The 25,108-nt window shown below is 41.8% G+C and overlaps 1 protein-coding gene across 3 annotated transcripts in view; it reads right to left on the bottom strand.

Moving 5' to 3' along the window:
- The window catches only part of LOC120865410 (HEAT repeat-containing protein 1), a 50,724-nt gene that overhangs the window by 2,992 nt on the left and 22,624 nt on the right, over positions 1–25,108 (bottom strand). For all 3 annotated transcript variants that reach the window (XR_005721392.1, XR_005721393.1, XM_040242685.1), the window contains 24 exons: positions 24,827–24,963; positions 23,645–23,837; positions 19,792–19,961; positions 19,249–19,407; positions 16,794–17,036; positions 16,402–16,533; positions 15,477–15,580; positions 15,194–15,337; positions 14,453–14,571; positions 14,237–14,358; positions 12,396–12,524; positions 10,766–10,996; positions 9,916–10,042; positions 8,528–8,688; positions 6,002–6,048; positions 5,773–5,896; positions 5,018–5,158; positions 4,226–4,515; positions 3,110–3,260; positions 2,007–2,165; positions 1,713–1,847; positions 1,464–1,568; positions 1,215–1,383; positions 402–556 (listed from right to left, as the gene is read on the bottom strand). Coding sequence is in view for 1 of the 3 variants with exons in the window: in XM_040242685.1 (XP_040098619.1) it covers positions 402–556; positions 1,215–1,383; positions 1,464–1,568; positions 1,713–1,847; positions 2,007–2,165; positions 3,110–3,260; positions 4,226–4,515; positions 5,018–5,158; positions 5,773–5,896; positions 6,002–6,048; positions 8,528–8,688; positions 9,916–10,042; positions 10,766–10,996; positions 12,396–12,524; positions 14,237–14,358; positions 14,453–14,571; positions 15,194–15,337; positions 15,477–15,580; positions 16,402–16,533; positions 16,794–17,036; positions 19,249–19,407; positions 19,792–19,961; positions 23,645–23,837; positions 24,827–24,963 (3,647 nt within the window). In the remaining 2 variants the exon portion in view is untranslated. The remainder of the gene's footprint in view (positions 1–401; positions 557–1,214; positions 1,384–1,463; positions 1,569–1,712; positions 1,848–2,006; positions 2,166–3,109; positions 3,261–4,225; positions 4,516–5,017; positions 5,159–5,772; positions 5,897–6,001; positions 6,049–8,527; positions 8,689–9,915; positions 10,043–10,765; positions 10,997–12,395; positions 12,525–14,236; positions 14,359–14,452; positions 14,572–15,193; positions 15,338–15,476; positions 15,581–16,401; positions 16,534–16,793; positions 17,037–19,248; positions 19,408–19,791; positions 19,962–23,644; positions 23,838–24,826; positions 24,964–25,108) is intronic.

The following is a 25,108-nucleotide window of genomic DNA, read 5'->3' as shown; positions in this document are numbered from 1 at the left end:
AGCAGGCTCAAAAACCAGGTACTATTTATTCTATTTCTCTCTCTAGAGTAAATTTACCACCTTCGAGGAACTCAAATGGAATCACAGCCCATAGCATCACTCCTTTTCCTCTGCAGAAAGAGAAGAGGAGCCAAACCCTTGCACATTCTCAACAAACTCAGTTTTTAAGAATTAAAAATTTAATAGACCTTAATCATGCCTTTTATTTAAAAAATTAAAAACTCAGTCAATGCCACTGTGAAGACAAGTTACATTCATGAGAAACATGAAATCAATTTTGAAATAAAAATTTCATAGAAAAGAAAACCCAGCAACTGTGGTTCTGGTCAACATAAACCCTGCAGGCATGTACCACTCACTGACTGTCCCAATTTTTAACAGCAGATGGTTCCACTGGTTACCTGATCCACCAGGGGCATCATCAAGGCTTCCGCCCTCTCTTTACTTAGAAAATGCTGGGTGTCAAAAAGGAAGATTTTGTATAAACAGTTCAGAATAAACTGTAGTAGCAAGCAGCACTTTTCAGGATCATTTTCAGAGTCAAAAAACGCTTCATCTGTAGATTGGGGAGAGTAAAAATGGAAAAACCAAAAAAAGCTGAGTTTCAAATCTCCAGTGTTTAAAGTCAAATCACTATTATAAGAACTATAAATAGAGAGGTATTTCTAAAATGATCTAGAAATCAATCAGGATGAAGGAAAATGGACGTCTCAGGGGACTGACTCACTTTCAGAGTTGTTAAACATTCTCAGTTGTTAAGATTGCTTAGTTTGGCAAATGGACTGCTTGTTATTAGCATTAAAGAATAAACCAACTTTAATGTTTTAGAGTTAATTCCAGAAGCAGAGGAACGACCTTTATTCTTTCTCCCCAGTGAGTGAATTAATATTGTGTGTGTGAAAGTTGCTCAGTCATGTCTGATTCTTTGCGACCCCATGGACGGCCAGGTTCCTCTGTCCATGGAATTCTCTAGGCTGGAATACTGGAGTGAGAGCTGTTCCCTTCTCCAGGGGATGTTCCCAACCCAGGGATTGAACCCTGATTCCCCACATCGCAGGCAGATTCTTTTACTGTCTGAGCCACCAGGGAAGCCCCAATTAATAACATGCTAAAACAGTGTCTGACAACTATAAAGTAAGAAATTTATCTTCCTCACTACACCTTGTGTAAGGTACACAGCAAGCATGCCGACTGACCTAGAGTCCGCGACCTACCTGTTTTGGAGATGTTCACCTGGTTCAAGGTGTCAGCAAAAGGCTTCACTAAGTGACCAGCAAACAGGGTAAAAAGCCCTTTCAGTTTTTCAGCAATGCAATCTGCCAAGTTGTAAAATGTCAACAGCCTGTCCTTGGGAGCATCCTCTGTCTTAGCCCAATCAAACAGCTAAAAAGATACAGAGTAATAATATTAGTTTCTTCTATGGATCTTGTAACTGATATGTGAGTAAGAGAAAGAAAGCTCACCTTGAAGAACAGGGGTCTGAATGTGACCTCAGAAAGTTTGACCACCATGGCTACAAGACAGTCAATGATGTAATTTTCCGTTTTTCCGATTTCCTCCAGATCATTCTAAAAACAGAAGAGCTAATTTATTAGCCAGAGTACTGACATCCAGATCTAACTCTGGCAGGTACAACAGGTTACACAGCTAAACTTTTCTCTGGCTCTGAGCTAGGTGGTAACTTCAGGACAGGCGGGTGGAAACACGCCTACCTCAGCGTGCTGGGTGCGGAAGTCCAGGGCCTCCAGGAAGAAGGTGGTGAGCTGGGGCTGGTGGGAGGCGAGCTCTTCCTTCCTCATCACCCCAATGTGCTCACGCAAGATGCTCATAAACGGGCCCATGAGATTCTGAAAACACACAGGAGATGTGCCCGTTTTTAGTACTCCTAGAGTTCATTAATGCATCTGTAATGGCATTAAACAACCATATTCTTCTTTAAGTGAAAATCTAAAAATTTCAGGGCCGCATCTCCGTCCTCCCAAGCCTAATACCCGGTCGAGTCTAACCTTCCAGTTCTTCTCAATCTGCTTGTATGTCTTGTTGATGGCTGGCAGTAACACTCGGGGTGACAGCGTGGTAGCCAGTGTCTTTTTAAGGGACGTGAGACGGACATTAGCCTGGGAGGCAGGACCCATTTCACTAGTGATTTTCTCCAAGTGAATCACCTGTAGGAAATAACCACCACCATTAAGGCCACCACAGGTCCTCGCCGAGCGCGTCTGTCTACACACACACACACACACAGAGAGTAATGCACACGCCGGGAATGCTCAGTGCACTTAGCCTCTCACACACAACTCCTCATGCACCAACCCCAAATGTAAGAATAAACAAAAATAAAGACTTCTTTTTAATATTTAATGTAAATTAAAATAGAAAAAAATGGACAGACGCCTCTTTCCAGCGAGGAGTCAGGGATGCAGGCTAATGGTGGGAGGCAGGACACAGAGGGCAGGGCTCAGCACAGTGATCTTAAGAGGACGAGGATCCAGGGACCATGAGGAGAGCTACATTCTTTGCTAAAGAATCTAGAAAGCTGCTCAGATGCAGACGTCCCTTTCTTCATGATGTCTACCTTCAAGGTGTGGCTAGAAAGTATGTGAATCCATTAAGTCATCTGTGTCAAAGCAGCTAAGGCTCCTAACCTCATAAATGGCCAGTGATCAACACAACACAACAGATCGGGGGCCATTCTCAGGCATTTTCATTTGGCTAGAAATGCCAATGGCCCACTGTCTGAATTGCAGCACAGGCATTCCACTCTGAAAGACACACCTTAGGGTTAAGAAACCCTCATGTTAGGAACAAAGCAGGCATGCCCATTTCTACAAGAAGCTCTATCAGCCCAAGTCCAAAGAGCTCACAGCAAAAGAAAGCAGTAAAATAGATCCTGCAAAATCAAAGAAGGAAAGAGCCTCATGACAAAGCAGCGCCCATACCAACGTCACGACTGAACTGGAGGGACAGCGAAAGCAAGAAAGGCACACATTTAGTAAGCAGCAGCACATCTTGTCAGAATGAGTCTCCGTGCCAAACGAAAAGCTTCAGGCACAAACATAATGATCGAATCTATAACGTTTCCCTTCCCCTACTGTGGTCACTGACTCACCTGAGACAGGACCCCCTCCAGGTAGGGGCTGATGAAGTGTGGCAGGGTCTCGACCACCTTCTGCAGGGCTGCCAGGGCGCTGAGCAGGTAGACCTCACCCGAGACCAGCTCGCGGGTGCTTCTCATGGTTGTCAGCAGTGGCGGCATCAGGCTGGAAAGAAAGGACACAAGTTTCAAAACTTAAAGCAGAAACAGAGAATGGAAGATGGAACAGAAGTCACCTTGAAAAAATCCAAACCGCCGTCTGTGCCCCTTACATTCTGACGTCCGAGCCCATGAAACATCCATACATTTCATGTGAGCAAGAGCTCTCCCAGGGCCCATAGTACCAACACAATATCACTTTACTTAAAAAATGTCTTTCAGCTGAACACTTGCTACATGTCAGGTAAAAAAGCCTTGCATGGAAGCAACTGTACTCCAACTTTAAAAAAAAGACAAAAAAACCTGTTACTGGTCTACAAAGCAGTAAGTAAGGAGACGGAGCAAGCTCTTAAACATTTATAGCAGTTTGGCAGAGTAACTTTATGTTTGTGATTCTAACAGTCATAAGAAATTTTGTGTGCCTGTGTTATTTCATTTTTCTAGTTGTTTTTACTGTATTTTCTGAAAATAGCAGTCTATGCAATAAAAAGAATTTTTTAATCTAAAAAAAAAAAGCCTTGCATGCACTGCCCCATCATTACCCCATCATTACCCCATGAGATAGGCACTGTCTCGGTTTGTAGGTGGCAAAGCTCTACAGGCTAAGTAACCCTGGCAAGGCTGCATGGCCAGCAGATACCGGAGCCAGCGAGACAGCCAGGAGTGGCCACTTCCGGCGTGGCCGGCATGGGCCAGTCGAGGCCTGACCATGGAAGGGCTCCTCCATGAGATGGTGCTGCCACCACTGCTTCCTAGGACTGCTGGTCCACGGGGAGCAAAACCTGCGGCAACGCACATCATAAAGGTAAATGAGAATGCTGTTTTCCAGTTTGAAGAAAAGATCACCTCTCCAACAAATCGAATTTTACGAAACTTCTACTAACGGGCAAAAAAAAAAGTCACTAAGGTTTTACTTCCCAGTTGGTAGCAGAAACCTTGTACGGCGGTCCTGCCCCAGGTCCCCTCGCGTACCTGGGGAGCTGAGGGATGGCCAGGGCTTCCAGGGTGGAGACCACTTCAGCCACGCAGAGCAGGGCACTGCCCAGGACGTTCTTCTCCTCCTTTGCACCCAGAGCAATCAACCTCACAGTGGTGTTCAGCACCGGGACGAAAGGCTCTGGATTTTCTGCACCGAAATTCTTGCATAAGAGCTTTAAGGTGTACAGAGCCGTCTGTCTGTTTATTGGATGGTCTTCTAACGTCTTTCTTTTATGCTTCACCATGGCCACAAGGACGGGGACCAGGTCGAGGAAATGGTGAATCTGAGGAAGACAGCCAGAATTCCCAAACAATTAAAGCTGCAAAGAAATGCTAGTCTTCTGTCCATTTTTACTGCTTGAGATTGCTTAAACAGAGATCAGACCAAGAAGTCCTAAGCCATATGATGATATACAAGCAACCATTTCCCCACCTGTGTTACTTATGAATAAATGAATGCATGTGCTTGCAATCAATTCTGTATTTATATAAAGCACCCTACCAGTTTGGAGTGAAACGACTAGAATCATGCTAAAGTTAAGGCAACATGTGGTCAATATTAAGCAAGAATTCCATTTAGTTCCAATTCCACTCGAATAGCTCTTATAACACATATATAGTGCTCCTACCAGAGTTAACATCCCATTTAAACACACAGGCATCACAACATTATTGGATAATAACATACTTATTTAAATTGTACCGTCAGAGAAACTACAAGGAGTTGAATGCAGCTCTGATAAAGCAAGGAATGGGTAATGGGTCTCTAGTACAGTCTTCACTTACAATTTTCTTCTTCCAGGAGGTTTTCTGCTGTAGCTTGTTGTTCAAAAGATCCAAAGCTTTCCGGCGAACAGACGGCAGTGGGTTCTCTAGCAGTCCTCTGATCACAGGGATGAAGGTTTCTGTGGGCAGCAAGGCATTGACCTACACAGCAGTTTCACATTTAACAAAAGAGGAAAATATAAAATACAAAAGGGAAGATGAATCATTTAAGACAGACTTCCACTCACTGCACACCTTCAAAATATGAGGCATTTTCACACACCAATTCTTATCTAGTTCTTATACTCACGTTTCAGGGAGGCAAGACTAACCAGATTTATCAAACACACAACAACAAAAGAGGATGCTATCATTAAGCTAACTGCTCAATGCCACATAGATAAGCAATTCAGCTCAATGGTAAACAGTGGTCCTGGCCAGTGATTTTACTGGTGAACTATACACCCCGTCTAATAGGTTATCATTTATTCCACTTGAATAAACTGGACCGTCATACAGTAGGATATGACTCAACATTTAAAGCTAATGCTTTAAATTTACTGAGATACACGATCTCATAATCAGTAGGTAAGCAACTGTTTTTCAGATAAAATGATCTCCAGGCATCAAATTCTTTTCCAAGAAAAATCTGAGCTGCATTCTATTAAGAGAAGGTATCACTAACTTTATTCTTAAAGTAAAACTTTCTGATAAAGAACTTAACAATGACATAGCACGGCAACAAAACACAGAAGATGGAGAGAATAAACGCCCACCTTGTCCAGCAAGTCGTAAGCTTTACTGAGCAGCGCTCTCCAGAACTTCCCAGTTAGCTTGTCTGCATTTCTCTCCATGGACTGTGCTACAGCATTGATGTAGCCAAGAACTGTTTCTAGCAACCTGGAACACAGGAGACTCGTGTCAGAGTTTTAACTTCTTCCAGCTTTCTGATTAAAAGTTTGAAATTATTTCCAAATACAAATTAAAGAAAGAAAGGGAATATACCTCTGTTCCAGGCCTGTCAACACCTGAGGACCGCCACTTTCAACTACCTGATTTTTAAAGAACAACAATATGGACATATGTTCATTAGAACAATATGGAAGTCAGTGATGAAAAATCACTGAAGTAAGTGAAATGAAACTTCAGAAATTCTTCAACTCACTCCCCAGTGTTTTCTGATATTACAACTTAATCAGGTCCAAATCACCCCCATCTTACTGTATTAACTCCACTTCCCTTAATTTACTTTGATTACATTTTATAGATATTATCTATAAAGTACTACAAAGATTCAGAAAAATACAGCAAATGATTTAACACTTACCTATTAATTTTCTGAAATGTTAATCTTTTGTGAGGCTTGTACCTAATTTTAAGATGTTAATAAACATGAAGGGTACAGCTGCAGTCCCCACTTTATGCTCTCTAATCCCAATCTCCTCCCACCCCGAGCCCCACAGACTTCAACCTGCAGTGAAATGTCATTAGAGAGTGCATACCAGGCAGCACCACGCTTTCCTTGATGACACTCGATTTTGGGGGGTCTCTCTAAGTGACTCGTGTTGCTCTAGTTCACTTATTTTACCTGCACACACTATTCCTCCTGATGTATCGCAACCTATTCATTCACCTCTCTTTGTGGATATGTAGTTTATGTCACCCCCCTCATCCTTTTTTTCCTTTAGTAAAGGTGCTAAAAAGAACCTTTCTCCTTGAGCATCTAGCCAAGTTTTTGTAGAGAAAGGGAATTCCTAGATCAAAGGGGACAACATCCTCACCTTGACTGGCCACTGCCCAGCGCTTCCTGAAGTGGCAGTACCGACCGAGTCCCACTACCCAACACCGCACAGAACAAGGACCGTGTCCCACAGCCTTGCGGCTTCCTGTATTAACAACTTTAAAATTGCTGCCCGTTTGATAACATCACAGTGGCATCCCCTTTAATCTGCATTTTCCTTCTTACTAAGGAGGCTGTTTCATCTCACTGGCCATTTGAGATTCCTCTTCCGTGAATTCGTATTGCTTGCCAACTGTTCTAACAGAAACGGATGCCTCCTGACTTATAAACAGCAATAATCTTGTCTTAGTCTGTGGTTTTCTTTTCATTTTGCTTATGGTGGCTTTTTATTGAAGTTTTTAAGAAATTCTTCTCCATCCTCTGGTTATGTTTTCTTTGATTTTCTTCTCCAAGTGTCAAGCACTCCTTTTCACACTGAAGTTTTTAATCTACCTTTTGTTTAATCTAACTTTATATGTGACGTGAGCCTTTCCCCCCTACCTGGCACAAATCATACCAGACCTAGGTCTCACACACTTCTCTCCCCACCGTCACACGGTGCTGCCTGACATGGGAAGTGCTTCTTACATCACGTGGGTGTGGCCAGCTGATGTCCAGTCACACTGATCCACTCGCATCATCAGGCACCACCACCGTCCTCGACTCTGCTTGACACAAGCAGTTCTACACTGGTCACTCTCAAGCAAGCTTGCTTAGCTAATTACTAGTTGAGCAAGTTTGTCTAGTCCTTTTCTGATTCTTACACTTCTTTCCTTTAGCTGAGTGTGAACAGTGACCCAGGGCACCCTTGTTGCAAGCTCTGACGGGCACACATTCAGGACTCAGGATGAAGTGTGGTATAAACCCTGTCTTTATCAGGCCAAGGAGTTCCACTGACCTCATGATGCTGACGATCACTGTCCTTCAGTCATGAGTAAGTACAGAATTCACTAAGCTGTTTGTCTGAATCCTTCAGTGATCACAGATTTCCTCTCGATCAGTTCATGCATTATAAGGACAGAGATACTCAAACGCTCAGCCATTCTTGTGTTCCCGGTCGTGACCCTGACTCCTGTTTCTTCCTGTCTTCGTTTCCATATGTACTTCTTTCTCTCTCGTCGTTTAAAGTTTAGCACACAAACAGAAAGGTGCATAAACAGTGTGTGCAGAGCTCACTATACGTGGTAAAGAAACAGCGTATTATCGGCACCTCAGAATTCCTCCCCTACCTGACCCTGACTCCTGCCCTCTCCTCCTTCCAAAGACAGACACCGTTGTTACTTCTAAAACCACAAGTGTGTTTTGCCTGTTTTTGAACTTAATACGACAGGAGCCACAGGATGCATTCTTTCTGCCTTCTTTCCTTCGAAGTTACACTGATGAGTGTCAACAGTGTGTCAGTGAGGTTCACCCACGTCCAGTGACGATGACAGACACTTTATCCACTTGGCTGCTGATGGACACTTGGACTGTTCCCAGTCCTGGCACCATCAATAACACTACCATTAACATCCTTTTCAATGTACCATTTGAGGATAGAACTGCTGAGCCACAGGGTTTATGCATATACAATCTTAGTAGGTCATGCCCAACACATGTTCATGTTGAAGTGAATAGCACTATTTGTTTTCTATTATAGGCATGCCTCATGTTTTCATGAGAGACTTGCCAAGCTATTTTTACTAGCCTAAATCACACTTTCTTCAGGAAAAGCAAAATTATATCATAAACACATTTAAAGAACATCTCACCTTTCTGATAAAATTGTTGGAAGCCAGGAGCTGAGACATGAAGGACACAGACAGAAATTTAAAATGCCGCAGCTGCTTGCTGGTGTGAGCATCTATGTTAAAGACCTGCAGCATTTCTTCTTGTGATTCGCTCTTGTTAGATACTGACTTGGGAATGGTTTCTGAAAAAGAACAACGAACAAGTGACCTCACTCATCTTCGACCTGATATTTGTGTATAGATACAGATATTAGTGAGCATGATAAATGCATACAAGTTTTAGAGAGAACTCTGTTATGCATAAAATACATGTATATTACTAAACATATCCATATAATATACATGAAAAGAAAGTGGAAGTGTTAGTTGCTCAGTCATGTCTGACTCTTTGCCACGCCACGGGCTGTAACCTGCCAGGTTCCTCTGCCCACAGAATTCTCCAGGCAGGAATACTGGAGTGGGTATTAGAGCATTCCCTTCTCCCAGGGATCTTCCCAACCCAAGGATCAAGCCTGAGCCTCCTGCATTGCAGCCAGATTCTTCACTGTCTGAGCTACCAGGGAAGCCCTATAATACATATATATACACGTGTTATAATACATGTATTATAATACATATATATATGTATTATAACACACACACACACACACATATATATTATTTGTCATATCCACTTTTTCCTCTTCTAAACTAGTGAAAGATGTATTTACAAATAAAATATCCAACAGCCCTGAGAACAGAGTATGTAAGACAAAAGCAAACAAACAAAAACAAGGTAACTGAGACAAACAAATGGAAGACAAAGATATTGCAAAAAGAGTCTAAACTGACTCCATGCCTCATTTCTGAAGCTACAGAGGCATGTACTTTGATGGCCCACAGCAGACTGAAAGAGGGTCATCCCTCCCCTTAAACATTTAAACCTAAAAGTTGAGGACGTTTGTCCTTAAACTCTAAAATTCCACACTCAAATGTATCGAATATAAAAGGGGTATGTGTCTACTGGGGGGCACTTACAAATCACTGTCCTAGAGGGTGAATCAAAATTCAGGCTTTGTTGTACTTAGCCTGTCACCACACATGGCTCGCATTTTAATGGAAAGCCAAGATACAGCTAATAAGGTCCTACTAACTTGCTGTCTTTTTACTATAATTCATCCCACTCAGAACACTCCACAGCCCACATACCAGCACAGAGACATAAAAACCAATGTTTGAGGAATGGCAGGTAGAAATCCTACTTACCGTTTCCTACAAAGATCTGAGAAGGTGACAGCCATAGAAATGACCGACTTCCTCTAAAAAAGCCTTCTAAAGACATGCCATGGGTTCTGAGGATACAGTGCATCGTCTCCTGCTTCTCTCAAGCTTCCAGATCAAACAATAATTAACATCTGACTTACACCTACCTTCTTTGTCCTCTGGCAGCTTCAGTAAGTACTCAAGGATAGTCATCAAGCTTTGGATTTGATGTTGGACACTAAACTCACAACAGACAGAAATCCAAAATTCAGTGTCTGCCTCTAAAATAGCATCCTGCGTAGAGGAGAGAAAGAAGTAATAAAACCGTACCTCTCCAATTTATATTACTTAACAAGTACAAATAAGGGAAACATTTTAAAAATACTTCTCAGCAGACAAAGCCACTCCACACTGACCATAAGGATGGTCATGTGTATGACTAGAAGAATCAGATAGTGAGCTCCTTACATAGTAAAGCCAACTTACAAGAATTAAGAGGTTTAAGTCCAGGATAAACTGCATTATGATTTCTGGTAGAACTGAATTACCTAACACAGGTTCTAGATCTATTCCTGGATCCCACTGTCTAAGAAGTCATTTAGAAACAGCCTTGGACCTGGAAGTCCCCCATCATCTCTCTCAACAGGGCTCTTCAAAACAGTTACCTGCGTCTCACTGGCCTCTATAACACAGACTCTCCTCCCCTGCCCCGTGAAATAAGATACAGTTTAATTCCCGTACAGCCCTATGCTGTTGGGCTTAAAACAGACCCACGCAGCATGGCACCAATTGTTTCTTAAATTCCAGTCACCCTCAGGAGAAGTCCTGTTACTCCCAAGGATATTCAGTGCCTCAGGCTCTGGAAGTAGGTCCAAAGAATATAAACAATGCCTTTAAAAGCACTTCTGAGCTCATGCGGATTACGCATCACCAGCCACAAGTTTAAAGTGAAAAGTAATGCAAAATCTATGTGAAACACCTCCCATTTTCTCTTGTCACCCCACTCTGCACTCTGACCTTTTCTCCACAGGCGGCCGCCAGCACGGTTTTAGTGACGTACTGTTCAAAGAGCAGGACCAGGAGAACCCAGAGGAACCTCTCTGCACCCAGCGTGTCAACAAGCTGGACAAGGACGGGCAGGCGCCTGTGCTCGGGCACGTGGGGCAGCGCGTCCACAAACACGTTAATGATCTTGACCACGATGTCCTCCACGTTCCTCGTGACTTCGGCAGAGTCGCCACCATCAGACTGCAGGGCAGTAAGCAGGGGACAGCAAGGAGAAGCCAACAACTCACCATGAGACAAGCTTTAAGTAGACTCGGAAAGGCCTTCTGATATGCCCCCAAGACAGTTATCAAAGGGATTCTAACAATCAAAGACCACTCAGTAGGTATTCAAATAGTACAGATTACATTCCCATAAAGTGCAAGATGCGAGCCCTGCCCGGAAGGGGGCACATCATCTCCGCCAGACACCATGTTCCCGTGAAAAGACTGCAGGGGCCAACCACGGGCCCTGAGAGCAAGGCTGCTCTTGGGGTGTCCAGAAAAACCACACAGGATTTGAGCTACGCCTGGAGAAGGATGGTATAATCTAACAAGAGCAGAAGTACAAAGCCAACAGCCCCCTGCTGCTTTCAGAATACAATTCTGACCACGTGGTATGGGTGCATGAAAGACAACTGCTGAAAGAAAGAAGAAAGAGACACGGCCAGCTCACCCAGCGCCCCTACTTCCACCGGCCTTTGCTTTCCACATCCCTCACACACACTGCGCACAACCCCAGGCCGGGACTGCCAGCTGTTTCAGAGAACAAATCCTACCCTCTTCATACCAGTTTGAAGTGCGTTTCTTATGGAAGTCTGCGGTCATGCTGGCCCATATGGGCCTCCCCCACAATGAACTCTTCAGTGTTTATCTACCCCACTGGCATACATCACATGAACGCATAATGTTATCTTCCTCTTTATGTATGTGTCCCACATCGGCTAATTTGCTGGACACAAAGAATACCAACCTGACACCAAGATTAAAAGGAGAAGGTGCTCGGTATGGTCATTGAGGAAACGGTCAATAACATGAGAAAAGAAAGTAACAACAGTGGAGGTAAAGAGAAAACACAAGTGGATAACCATGCCTGTTCATCTTCAAGGCTATTTTTTAGCTTCAAAGTCTTCACTTCTTCCTGAGACTAGGCTGATAGAGACCAGGTCTCGGTCATCTCTTTGTGTACTGTTTCACAGAACACTTGGTAAACGTCTGTTAAATTGTACCTTAACACTTTTGCCACCGTACCTTTAAAACTTCCTATCTGCACAGACCTACTTAAGGGTCTCATCAAACTGGTGCACTGTCCTGAGATATACCCTGACTGTAAATTCACTCTGTCAGAAGAACGTTAAGGTACTTGTATAGTTTATACCCTTGGAGTACAGGACAATCAGCTAGGGATGTTAATAGATATTTCTGGAAAAGATATTATTTCCAAGACTACTCCTTAGCTTCACCACTCTAAAATTTAATGGGCACTGATACCTGAGCATTCTGGAGAGGCTTTTAATGTCATTTATTAACTACTACTTGAATCTCACGCTATGTAAAATCTTAAAAATTAAAAAATATAACAGCAATGACGGTAGAAAACTCACCTGAATAAGGGCTGGAATAACCATCTTCACTGTCTTGTTGATAACCTGAAAGCTGTAAGTGTCATCTAGGCGCATCACATTGGCTCCCATGAATGTGAAAATAGACATGATATTGTGTAGGACTTTATCCTGAAAGCAAACAGATGTTTCAACATTTTCCATCTCAAGCAGATCAAATATCAATGATTCATTACAACTCAGCAATAAAAAAAATAAATGATGCACAAAGACATTTCTTCACAAATCAACGCTTGATAAGCACATGAAAAGATGATCAACATCAGTTATGAGGGAAATGCAAAATCCAAATCAGAAAGCGCCGATTCGGACGAATATAATAAAAAAAGACAGACAGTAATAACTGTGAGGGAGTGGACAAATTAGAACCCCTAGCCACTGCGTGGTGGGCACAAAATGACCTCACTTTGAAAATGGCCTGACAGTTTCTCATGAAGTTAAAGTTCGCATAGACCTGGCAATTCTACTCCTACTGAAAATACTGAAAACACATTCACACAAAACCTCCTATATGAATGTTCACAGCAGCATGATTAACAGCCAAAAAGTGGAAACAACAAATACGTCAATTAATGAACAGATAAAAAGTGGAAACAACTTAAATGTCCATCAATTACTGAACAGATAAAATAACGTACATATAAGGGTTTATTGTTATTGCTGTCGTTTAGTCTCTAAGTTGTGTCTGACTCTTTATGGCCCCGTGGACTTAGCCTGCCAGGATCCTCCGCCCATGGGATTCTCCAGGCAAGAATACTGGAGTGGGTTGCCATCCCCTCCTCCAGAGGATCGTCCCAACCCAGGGATTGAACCATGTCTCCTGCATTGCTGGTGGATTCTTTACCATTGAGCTACTAGGAAAAGTCCTACAACGGTTTACTACTCAGCCATAAAAGGAGTGTTGATTCAAGCTTCCAAATGGATTAGCCTTGAAAACATGCGAAGTGCAGAAAGTCAGACACAAAAAAGGCCACATATTATATGATTCCATTCACAGGAAACGTCCAGAACAGAAGAGCAGATAGGTGGCTGCCAGAGGTGGTGGCGCTGGTGGCAAAGGGAGTGGGGACTGAACGCAAACGCAAACGCATACGGGGCTTCTCTCTGAGGCTGAGGAAAGTGTTCTGGAAATACACAATGGTGACAGCTGTACAGCTCTGTGAGTAAACTAAAACCACTAAATCCCACACTTCAAATAGGTAGACTTTGTAACAATACGAACTATATTTCAATAAAAACAAAAGAAAAATATCAATGATTCTTAATTGTTTCTGGATTATCAATCCCTTTGAGGACTACTGACTCTATACCAAGGGAAAAAAAAAATCCTATACACATTAAATCTTACACATGATTTTAGTAGACTAAGAGACCCACAGAAGCTCATGGAGAACCAAAAATCGTCAGTTAGGAACATAGCCCTTAGATGAAAATAATTTCCATCTCTTCAAAAATCTTTAAATGAATTATTTCTATAAGGAACATGATTTCTTTAACGGAGGTAGTTTATAATCAAATTACTTTAAAGTCCACTTACTGGAGTTACCTTGCACCAAGTGCCACGCTAAGTGCTAACCATAAATTATCCAGTCCCACTCTCACGATTCTATAAAGGTTACTGTATTTTACACTTTACAAAAGGCGGAGCCAAAGCTTAGAAAGATCAACCAGCTCACTGCCTCAACTAAAGAGGCAGGCCTGGGAGTCCCACCTGCACTGTAAGATCCAGAACGTCACAGAATCCCAACCATGTGCGCCTATATATGTCCACGGAAGAAAACATCAAAAATACCTGCATAAGCTTTAAAATCATTAACACTTACAGGAAAGATTCCAGCAACAGTACCCAAGAGCAGAAGGGCATGGTGATGGGTCTGAGGCATCTCAGAAACACGGATGCACTGGACTATCAATTCCACGTTGAATTTCTCCTCATCCAGAATGTCTACAGGGCAAGAAATAAAAAGTCTCCAAGTGGTAGGTACATTCACACTCAGAGCAGACAATCCTTCCCCACTTGCTTCCAACAAAGTACGCACCTCTGGGTATTCTGCCACCTTCTGGAGACAGTTTTTGGCAGATGTTAAGCAGACAACTAAGAATTAACTGTTTGGTGTATTCCATGCTTCCCTGCTCCGGTGGCAAAGGCTCTAAACACCTTCAGGAATCCCGGAAGAGAAACGATGGGAAATGAAGGGGTTGTACAGTTTCAGTTCTGCAGTAATGACCAATGCCTAGAGCATATATTAAATGAGGAAGAGCTAAAATATTAACATTATGTCTAGAAACACTGTGAGATTTCCAACGCTGATTCTTCTATTGCAGGCAGGTGCTGACGTCACATTACCTCTCCTTTCTACTGAACTTTCCATCAACCCATTTTGAACCTTCTTAGAGGACAACCTTGAGAATTACTTTTTCTTCAGACGAGAGCACACATCCACCATGCAAGGCACACACTATGGCTATCTAATGATGCAGGGCTAAAAGACACCAGGTGTCACACTACATCCTTAAACAGAAGTCATGATGCCCCAGGGACACAGTATTGAACATGAAGCGGGAAAGCAGGCTGCAAGGTAAGTGCTCATTTACTACACAATACAGGATGAAGGCTAGTTTCAGGCCTTGGCAAACAGGTTCCTATAACCATTCTTTAAATCTTCCAACCATAGTATTCAACTTGCATTGTTTTACAGACTAGCAGAGCAAGAAGAGAGTGTGAAAACAGGCAAGAATTAGAATCTTATTCTCGCACAGATCAAAGCAAGTGTCATTACCTCGACAGCAGGTTAAAAAGAGTCGGTATCAGTATCTGAGGATTTTTGAGTTTCTTTTTGTGCTGCAGTAATTCCAGGATGAGGGTTACTCTTTGCCAGTAAGAACCTCCAACTTCCTGGACAGATTCTTGATCTTGGGATTTTCTGGGAACCGGACAAGACAAAAAGAAAAGCAAATACTGTCAATGTTAAGTACAAACTATTGTAACCAATTATGCCACACTGATGGGCATCCAAAAAAGTCACAATGGTCCCAAACATTCACGGCCTGGGGAAAGCTTACTTGGGCTGCATCTTCTGCCTCCTCGTCTGCTGAACTGTGCCTAAGGACTTGGCTTTCTCTGGTGGCTCCAGTTCTATTCTGACTTGTTCAGCATTAACAGAAATCTAGAATATTAAGGAGGAACAGGTGATCATAGGATTCCACGGGATTAGAGCAGTTTACGTAGATTTTAAGAGATACAATGCTCTCTGTCCCATTTTACATCTCCCTATGACCCTAGAGCCCAGTCCAATACCCAAAGGGAAACTTCACTGACAACCCCTTATGTATTCCTTGGGGAATTTTCCATATACCAACAGCTCTATAATGATTAGACACACACAGGAGCACATTATCACACTGCTCTGTACCTTAATTTGTTCCACTTAGAACAAATTTTCTTAGAAATCTAAGAAAATATATTGTAATTCTGAGAACTGCAGAATCTGGATACTAGGACTTCACCATGCTATTATGTATTTCTGTGAAAGAAAGTTTCCCTAAAAAGCACAACAAAGCAACACACAGGGTAATTAGGTAGTTATTCAGATCTACAGCTAGGTTTTAACATACATATAAACCAATGAGCAGATTCTCAATTCCATTCTATGTGTCGTTAAACAACTTAAATTAAGTAGAATAATCCGTGACCCTGCTGAACATCAAGTCACTATTCCTTCCTGTTCTTGCCTAGGAGGTGAGTAACACCTAAACTAACACATACCCTACCGTTCAAAACTAAATATTTCATACCATAAAAGTAACAGTGAGGACTTACAACTTTGATTTTGCACTTCTCTATGACCTACTTTTCTATGATTCTGTCTAATGGGAATATCTGACTTCCTAAAGGAATTACAAAAGGAAGAAGACTTAAACATGGCATTACTTGGAAGAGAATAAATATTAATAAAATTAATAAACAAATGACAAGTTTGCAACTTACCCCTTTGAAAACACTGCTAACAGTCTGAGAACAATGTGAATTCTTACAGTTCACCAATAAATCAAACAACACACACAAAAGCTTCTGCTGAACCTTTTCATCTGTTATAGCTGCAAAAAATGGCTTCGTAATCTAGAGGCAGAAAAAAGGCAATTGAGATCAATGAACAAACCTGAATTCTAAAAATGATGTTTCCATCATTGTCTTACAATGTGAAATTGGTCCCCATTTTGTCAGTTTAAATGACTCATGTACATCATCCAGTTTTGAAAAAATGGGTCAAATATATCATATTCCTTTGAAACATGTTCAGACCATTTTATCTTCTCGAAGTAAACATTACAAATTTTCAAAAGCTTAACATGCTTTAATCTCTGAAAGAAATCACTGACCTTTTCGAGAGCTGTAATCTGAATGGTTGGCATTCCCGTACAAAGTTCCTTTGTTGTGTGCACAGCTTTTAAAAATATATCTAGACTCTTCGGGTCCTTATGTAAAAGAGAAGCTGAATATTCATTATACTTTCCCAGAGCGAGATGCAGGGCAATGGCCTCATCTTTCAGGACAGCTGTGGGCTCCTTCTGGCTCTTTTCTAAAAGTTGGTCAATCATTGACAAGAGCTGAGAAAGCACCAGCTAAAGTTTGGAAAATTTATTAGTAAATAGTTATTTATACTGATGCAAGTTTTTCCTTGCTGTACAAAAACACCCAAAGATATGTTGTAAGACTAGAAGCTTAACACAGAAGAAAAAAACCAACAGTAATGACCTCTTAGACATAAGGACAGCTATTAATCCAACTAAGGCACCCAGGTCTCTCATGACAGTTCAGTCTGTAATAATCAAAAGCTCTGAATCTTTCAGCAGTAATAATCTGTGGGCATTCTAAGGCTTTCTAAAAACAAGAAATACAAATGGAAGTTTTAGACTACAAAAATAAAATTAAGCTTTTCCACACATTTCCAGCTTGGTATAATTAATATTAATTCAAATTATGTATGTGAAGTCTTCAATAACTCAAGCAGCAGCCAGCAAATTATGGCCTGCAGGACATGTTCAGAGGACCATCTGTTTTTGTAAATTTTGTTGAAAATCAAAGGCATACTCTTCTGTTTACTTACTGTCTAAGGCTGCTCTGGCAATATGATGGCAGAGCAGAGCATCTGCCACAGAGTCTGTACAGCCACAGGGCCTAAAATAGTTATTATTTGGTCCTTTACAGCCGGGATCCCCAACCCCGGGGTTGTGGACCGGGGCTGGGCTGTGGCCCATTAGAAACTGGGCCACACCGTAGGAGGTAAGCAGCAGACGAGTGAGTGAAGCTTCATCTGTATTTACAGCTGCTCGCCATCACTTGCTTTACCGCCTGAATTTCTCCTACAGTCAGATCAGCGGTGGCGTTAGATTCTCACAGGAGCATGAGCCCTAACCTTAAAGTCAAGGCGGACTATCCCAAGATGGCCACAAAACAGAAAGAGAGTGCACAATAAAAGTAATGCACGTGAATTTTCCCGAAACCATCCCGCCACCCCTTCTGTGGAAAAACTGTCTTCCGCAAAACCAGTCTCTGGTGCCAAGAAGCTGGGGACACTGCTTCATAGAATAAGACTGTCAATTCCTAGTTTAAGCTGTATCCGGAATGACACAGAGCTGACACAGGCCATCTATTTTCTTGGCCTGGACAATATAATGAAATGTCTTTTACTCCATTTTATCCTCTTTTGGGCTTCACTAGTGGCTTGCTGCTGCTGCTAAGTCGCTTCAGTTGTGTCCGACTCTGTGCGACCCCATAGATGGCAGCCCACCAGGCTCCACCGTCCCTGGGATTCTCCAGGCAAGAACACTGGAGTGGGTTGACATTTCCTTCTCCAACACATGAAAGTGAAAAGTGAACGTGAAGTCGCTCAGTCGTGTCCGACTCTTCACGACCTCATGGACTGCAGCCCACCAGGCTCCTCCGTCCATGGGATTTTCCAGGCAAGAGTACTGGAGTGGAGTGCCACTGCCTTCTCCGTCACTAGTGGGTCAGTGGTAAAGAATTCATCTGTCAATTCAGGAGACTCAGGTTTGATCTCTGGGTTGGAAAGATCCCCTGGAGACGGAAATGGCAACCCACTCAAGTATTCTTACCTGGGAAATCTATGGACAGAGGAGCCTGGCGGGCTACAGTCCACAGGGTCACAAGAGTCAGACTTGACCTAGCGACTAAACAGCTCTCTCTTACTTCAACCTTCTCTTCTCCAACTTGCAGTCAAGTCTCAAGACTGGTAAGGTTCAGAGGAGTTTTTGGAACACAAGGATAAGGAGCAGTTTTCTCTGGCTTACAAGCACAAACCATCACACAAGTGGTTCATAAACCTCTTTCTTTTGTAACACGGGCTTCCCTGGATTCATAGAGAAAGCTCTGTTTCTCCCCATTACCTCTCCAGAAATGTACAGCCATGTATATTTTTAAAAAGAGTAAACAATTTTGAAATATATGTAGACTTTTATGTTCAAATATTATTATTTTGTGGAGATTTTTCACCTGAGAATAAACACAAACTGGTTTTCATCAATGTATTGTCAGCAGTTTTCCCTATGATTTTAAAATTCATTTAACATCAAGTTAATGATGAGACAGTGATAACACACAATTTTTAAAATGGACAGGAATGCACTACTGCTTGTTTTTTGCACCCTGTATCTTTTTCCTCCAGCTCAGCTCTTCTCTCTCTCACATTAATATCAAACTATTCACACCTGAGTGTGTATGTATGTACCTCTCACACAGCCTTGTACACACATGACTAATTAATCTTCACCACCATCCCCAGGAATGGATAGAGCCCACTTAAATGACACATACCTCATTGTTGGTGCCCTGAAGTACTTTCATCAAATCTTTTGTAATATAAGATGGGCAACTATACACACAATAAAGGAGGTTTTTCAAAGTTTCAGATAACTTCTGATGAGATTTCAGCTTCTTTTCACTCTGCAGTTCCTCAAATAAAGTTGCCAAGTCCTAGGATACAAAAAAGAAAAGTGGCTTAAAAAAAGGGGGTGGGGGCTCCATGCGCTACTCAGGGAAGATGCTTTCCCAAATGATGCGACACAGCTCACCATTTTTCATTTCCCCTTGAAACCTGGATAGAAAATGGTATCACTACCCATCTGGTAGCTTCCTACCAACACTGGTCTTTTAGCCAGTGACAAGACAGCAGAAATGCAACATGATACTGCTATCTTTTTAAGATTAGGGGATAAAGATGTGCAGATACTGACATATCAATTTCTAAATTCAATGACTTATCTAATCAAATGCCCTGCAAAGCAGAACGTCAACGAAGGGGAGAATGGCATCCACAACAGTCTGCACACACTCCATCTTCTCTGCCACTGAGTTTACCTGAACAACGTAGGTGGCATCTGAGGTGATCTCCTCTGCTTTAGGAACCACGTGATCTACGACCAGGTGAAACCGGGACGCCACTCCACTGAGGGCCTGGAGACAGTGAATGGCAGCCCTGCGCACTTCTTTTATGGGGCTGCCCAGATTAATGAGTAGAGATATCACCACTAAAACCAAAGGGAAAAACATTTAAGTAAGGATTGAAAACACTGAAACAGCATAAAGTTGCAACAGTATCAAGCGGTACATCATGAAAGCTTTCCTCCCAGCTGAAACCCCCTCCCTGAAGTCACTGTTTAATCATTTCACTACCCTAGAGAAATGCTAGATGTGTACTGGTGTGCTTGTCTGAAAATACATGCGACCAGAACGTACATGTCCTATTCTGCACAGCTGTTCTCACATCTCAGTGTACACTGGGAGTGTTTCCCATACCACTATTGATACATACATATCTAACTTAAACAGCCTTTTAAAATTGTACACAAATGCTAGATTGTGCTGTCCATATTTTTAAAAACTAGTACCTTCCTAGTAAAAGTTCAGACTGTTTCTAGTCTTTTGGCATTAAAACCGCTGCAACAAATGTCCTGTACATACACCCCTGAGCAAGTGTGCAGAGGAAATAACCCACTCGTGCATCAGGCTTGGCAGATATTTTGTCCTGAATTGATGTTTGCTTTCACATTCTTTTTGACGTGGAAACTTTATAGCTTTACAGAAGAATCTTTCTTCCAGCTTTATATGTTGCTTAGAAAGGTGCTCTCTTTAAAAAGTATCTACCTCTATATTTAGATAGTGATCATACATACTCCACATTTTCTAACACTAAAGCTAAGTTTTCTTTTTAATGTGCAATTTTTAGTTCAGCTCACATTTTTGTCTAAGGAATAAGGCTGGAGTCAAACTTCTTTAATATTTCCAAATGACTAGCCAGATGTCCTGTTTAATATTTAACCTAAGAACCCCAAAGATCTGGGACATCAGCTTTATCATTCATACATCTCACTAGTATTTGAAAGGCATCTATTTCTGCCAACTAGAACCATGTTCAATAAAATTGATGAATTTAACAAGAATGTTTCTGTTTCCCCAATAATGTGGCAAAAATACTAGCTTCTGATTTGAGAAGTATTTTTATCATGTTACTCCTTTTCTGCTGTCACTTAATTAGGAATAGTTACTGATTTTTGTCTCATGCCTTTTCAGATCTTTGGACATGATTATATGAGTTTTCTCTAGCCAATTACATAAGAGTTCCTAGTTTTGAACCAATTTTGTCCTGCTGGAATGAACTTTGGGGAAATGTTTATTCTCTAAAATAATGCTCCTGGACCCAACAAATATTTTATTTAGAACTGTTACATTATTATTCAAAGCACCCATCGCCTTTTGTCTGTCAGCATGTTGTGCTGGTTTTAAACAAAATCTGGAAGCTTTCCTTCATTCTATGCCCTGCCCAGCTCAACAACACTGAAATAAACTGTCTTCAAGGATCTGGTAAAATGAATCTGTGAAAGCAACTGAATCAGGGTTTTTTGGAAGAGAAGTCTCTAGGATAAGGAGAACTAAATTCCTTTTATAATAGTTAGTTATTTATGCTTTATTCCATGCTAATTACTGGGGCAAATTTTGGTAATTTTTATCTTGCTAGAAATGATCCATTCTATATATATTACTTCTGGAATGCCAAGAAATAGTATGACAAGTGTTCATACCTTTCTGAGGTCATATAAAAGTTAGACTTTCCTGGTCTCCAGAAAATTAATTTACAAAATAAAGCCAGAAATGAACAGCTGAAAAGCTGAATTCACAAGGGCAGCTTCAGGCCCAGGTATCTATTTGCTAGAATTTCCAGTCCTTTTTCTTTTAAACAACATCATGTTTTTTGTAATTATATGAAAACAAATACCAGCCAAGACTCCTTATGGGTAAGGTATGGCTAGAAGCTCACTGCAGAGAAGGAAATGGCAACCCTCTCCAGTGTTCTTGCCTAGAGAATCCTGTGGACAGAGGAGCCTGGTGGGCTGCTGTCCATAGGGTCGCAGAGTCGGACACGACTGAAGCTACTTAGCAGCAGCAGCAGCTCACTGCACACTCTCAGTGGAGTGGTCTGAGAACAAGTGCAATGAGCAAGCACCCTCTATCTGGGCCTAGGCAACGCTAGTGGTCCTTGAGCTTTCAGGCAGAATGGAACGCACCTCTCCTGTTTTTAACAGTCCTGTGACATGTCTAGGGAGCATAAATGCAACAGTACTTTAGGAAGGGGGAGGTGACAGAAAGCATATGAAGGGAGCTCATCTTGCTGCAAGGCCACAGGAAACGTTAGGTCCACTGTGCTGCCCACAAAGAGGCATGGCCCTGAGAAGCCACTGCCTTTGATGCTAAAGGATAGCACATTTCATACCTAAGTAGAAAATCTAACTACTTGTGACTTTTTTTTTAAAACTCACAAGTTTAACAGTGGATAACTATTTTCATAAAATATGGCATATCGCCATATAAAATATTCTGCAGACATTTAAAAATATATAATTATATATATTAATATAGAAAGATGCTTGCAGTGTATTCAATGAATAAGTTTAAGAAATGGGCAGGAAGTTCACATCCAAAAAACCTAAATACATCTTTTTAAAAGTAAATCCAGGACTTTCTGGTGGTCTAGAACCCACCTGCCAATACAGGGGACATGGGTTTGACCCCTGGTCTGAGAAGACTCCACATGCCAAAAGGCAACTAAGCCTGTGTACCACAACTCCTGAAGCTGGAGCACCCTAGAGCCTGTGCCCAACAAGAAAAACCACCACAACGAGAAGCCTATGCATCAAAACTAGAGTAGCCCCTGCTCATCACAACTCGAGAAAGCCTGCATGCAACAGTAAAGATACGGAGAGCCAAAACATAAAAAAAAAGTAAACCTATTTAAAAAGAGGACTGCAATTTTGCAGTAAGCAGTGGAAGAAGAATTACATTCATGGGATTAACTCTGCAAGTAAAACTTGAAATTGTATCTATCTCACATATAACAAAATTTTGATTACAATCATAATTATGTCCTCTTTCAAGGAGCTAATAAAATACTGAGAAATTGTTCTGAGGAAAATGTAGGATCATTCACTTTGCTTTCACAGACCACTTATAAAGAGTGATCTGGGAAGACAAAATCAAGAGCATGCTCAGATTTCACACGGGCCACTCTTCTTCCTCTCATACTAAAACGATTCCGTCATCCTCATCGACTTTCTCACCTTCAGTCACTATGGGGTCTGCGAGATCCTCTCATTTGTCAATAACTTTATAAGTCAATCCACTTCTCAAAATCATATTCATATCAACTTTATGAAATTCTGCATGTTTTGCAAAATTTATAATTTCACTTATAAAAAACATAAGTTTTATTTTTGCCTGTTTCATTACTGAGTGCCCAACCTGAAAATTACTTTATACCAGATAAAAGAGAGAAATCCAGAAGGGCTGCCTGAATGGAGACCAGTTTTATACAATCAATCAGTTAAATGCTGAATTGTATTAAGATGGTTTGGTTTCCCTAGAGAGCCTGTTACTACTCAAAAAATGAACAGTTGGATAGTAAAAACCCCAAATTAATGACCTACCATTTTTGTTATCTGTTTTGGCAAGATTTTGCAATTCATATTTAGAACTTAAAAGCAATATAAAAGTAACCACAAACAGCCTACACACACACACACACGAGAGAGAGAGAGAGGGAGAGAGTGCACTCACACTAATAACAACAAATTCTCCAAACCACAACCTTCACGCATCTCACACAGAGAAAGCATGACCAGCTGGTCATGACAAAACAGGACAAGGCTACTTGTAGTACCTGGAGAAGACGCAGATGCCAGCTGATGTTTACACTGCGCCTTCTGAGAAGAGAGCAGGGCACAGCCCACATAAAGAGCTTGCGTCTGCAGCGCTGCTGTTACTCTGCAGTTGAGTGGATCTGAAAGGCTAGAACCATAGGTCCATAAAACAGAAAAGAACTTGAATAACTGAAAAACATCTTCTAAATGTACCTAAAAAAAAAAAAAAAGATAGTGAAGTTAACTTTACTCAAATAGTATGTAAAGTGTTAGTTGCTCAATCGTGTCTGGCTCTTCACAACCCCATGGACTGTAGCCCGCCAGGTTCCTCTGTCCAAGGGACTCTCCAGGCAAGAAGACTGGAGTGGGTAGCCACTCCCTCCTCCACAGGACCTTTCCGACCCAGGGACTGACCCTGGGACTCCTGCATTGCAGGCAGACTCTTTACCATCTGAGCCACTAGGGAAGCCCTTTACTCAAGTAAGTTGGTTCCAATTTGTACACTAATTTCCTCTAGTGTACAATTACAAAAAATAATTTATTGCAATGTTTTGCTTTGTCTAGTTACTTTAAAATTCATCTCTGCTGGGTACTTTAACCCACTGGGAAGGATATAGATGAGTTCAAAGGACTTACTGGCAGTGATATTCAGAGGACTTCTCTATAATTTTGGGCTCAAACAATGAAAAGGATGAGGTCACCAAGCAGACAACCCAGACAAGAATGATGTTAGGAAGCCTCACTGAGAAAGTACTTTAAGGGCGGAGTGACCCATGTCAACGGTGTCACACGCTGTTTAGAGGTTAAGACAGGATAAAGAACTGACCACTGGGCCTGGCAGCATGGAGGTCATGGTGCTGTGATGAAATCTCTCTACTGAGTGGCTCTGCACATCCTAAACTGCCTCTCTGAACCACAGTTTCTCTTTGGTAATGGCATTAGTCAGCCAGATATATTGGGCTGTTGTGATTATTAAATACCTGAGCAGGACTAATACATTAGGAGGCCGGCAGCAATGTCAGTCTCTGTCCAACCTATGGGCTGCTGTCATGATTCAGCACAGCTTTACCGGCCTGCCTCCATCATCACACACTCCACTGCTTAAAAGTCTGCTTTCTATTTCATTAAAAACTACCAAAACTGAAATAATCTATAACATCACCTTCAAGGGAAGAGTATGTCTGGAAAAGATGACCTGGTACCTTTATGAAAAGTTTCATCAGAACCCGAAAGTGAACGGCATCAGCACCACTGAGAACCGTCTCAAAGAGCCCAATGAGCAGACCCAGGTAGTCTCTGCTGTCTTCTTGCAGCTGTTCGGGATTCCACCATGTGTCATCTACGGGGACGCGAAGAGAACGGGAAAGGGCGCGTAAGCGTCTGTGAACACACTGCTGGAAACTTTTCATTCAAGACAAGCAACACTGTAGAATTAACACTTCAGTTTTCCACAGTATCACCCTCAAGGGATTCACGGCTTGTCC

Source organism: Oryx dammah, unplaced genomic scaffold (genome assembly GCF_014754425.2).
Source record: "Oryx dammah isolate SB20612 unplaced genomic scaffold, SCBI_Odam_1.1 HiC_scaffold_6, whole genome shotgun sequence".
NCBI lineage: Eukaryota > Metazoa > Chordata > Mammalia > Artiodactyla > Bovidae > Oryx > Oryx dammah.
The sequence above is the reverse complement of the archived record's forward strand: the minus strand, read 5'-3'. Positions and strand labels throughout refer to the sequence as shown.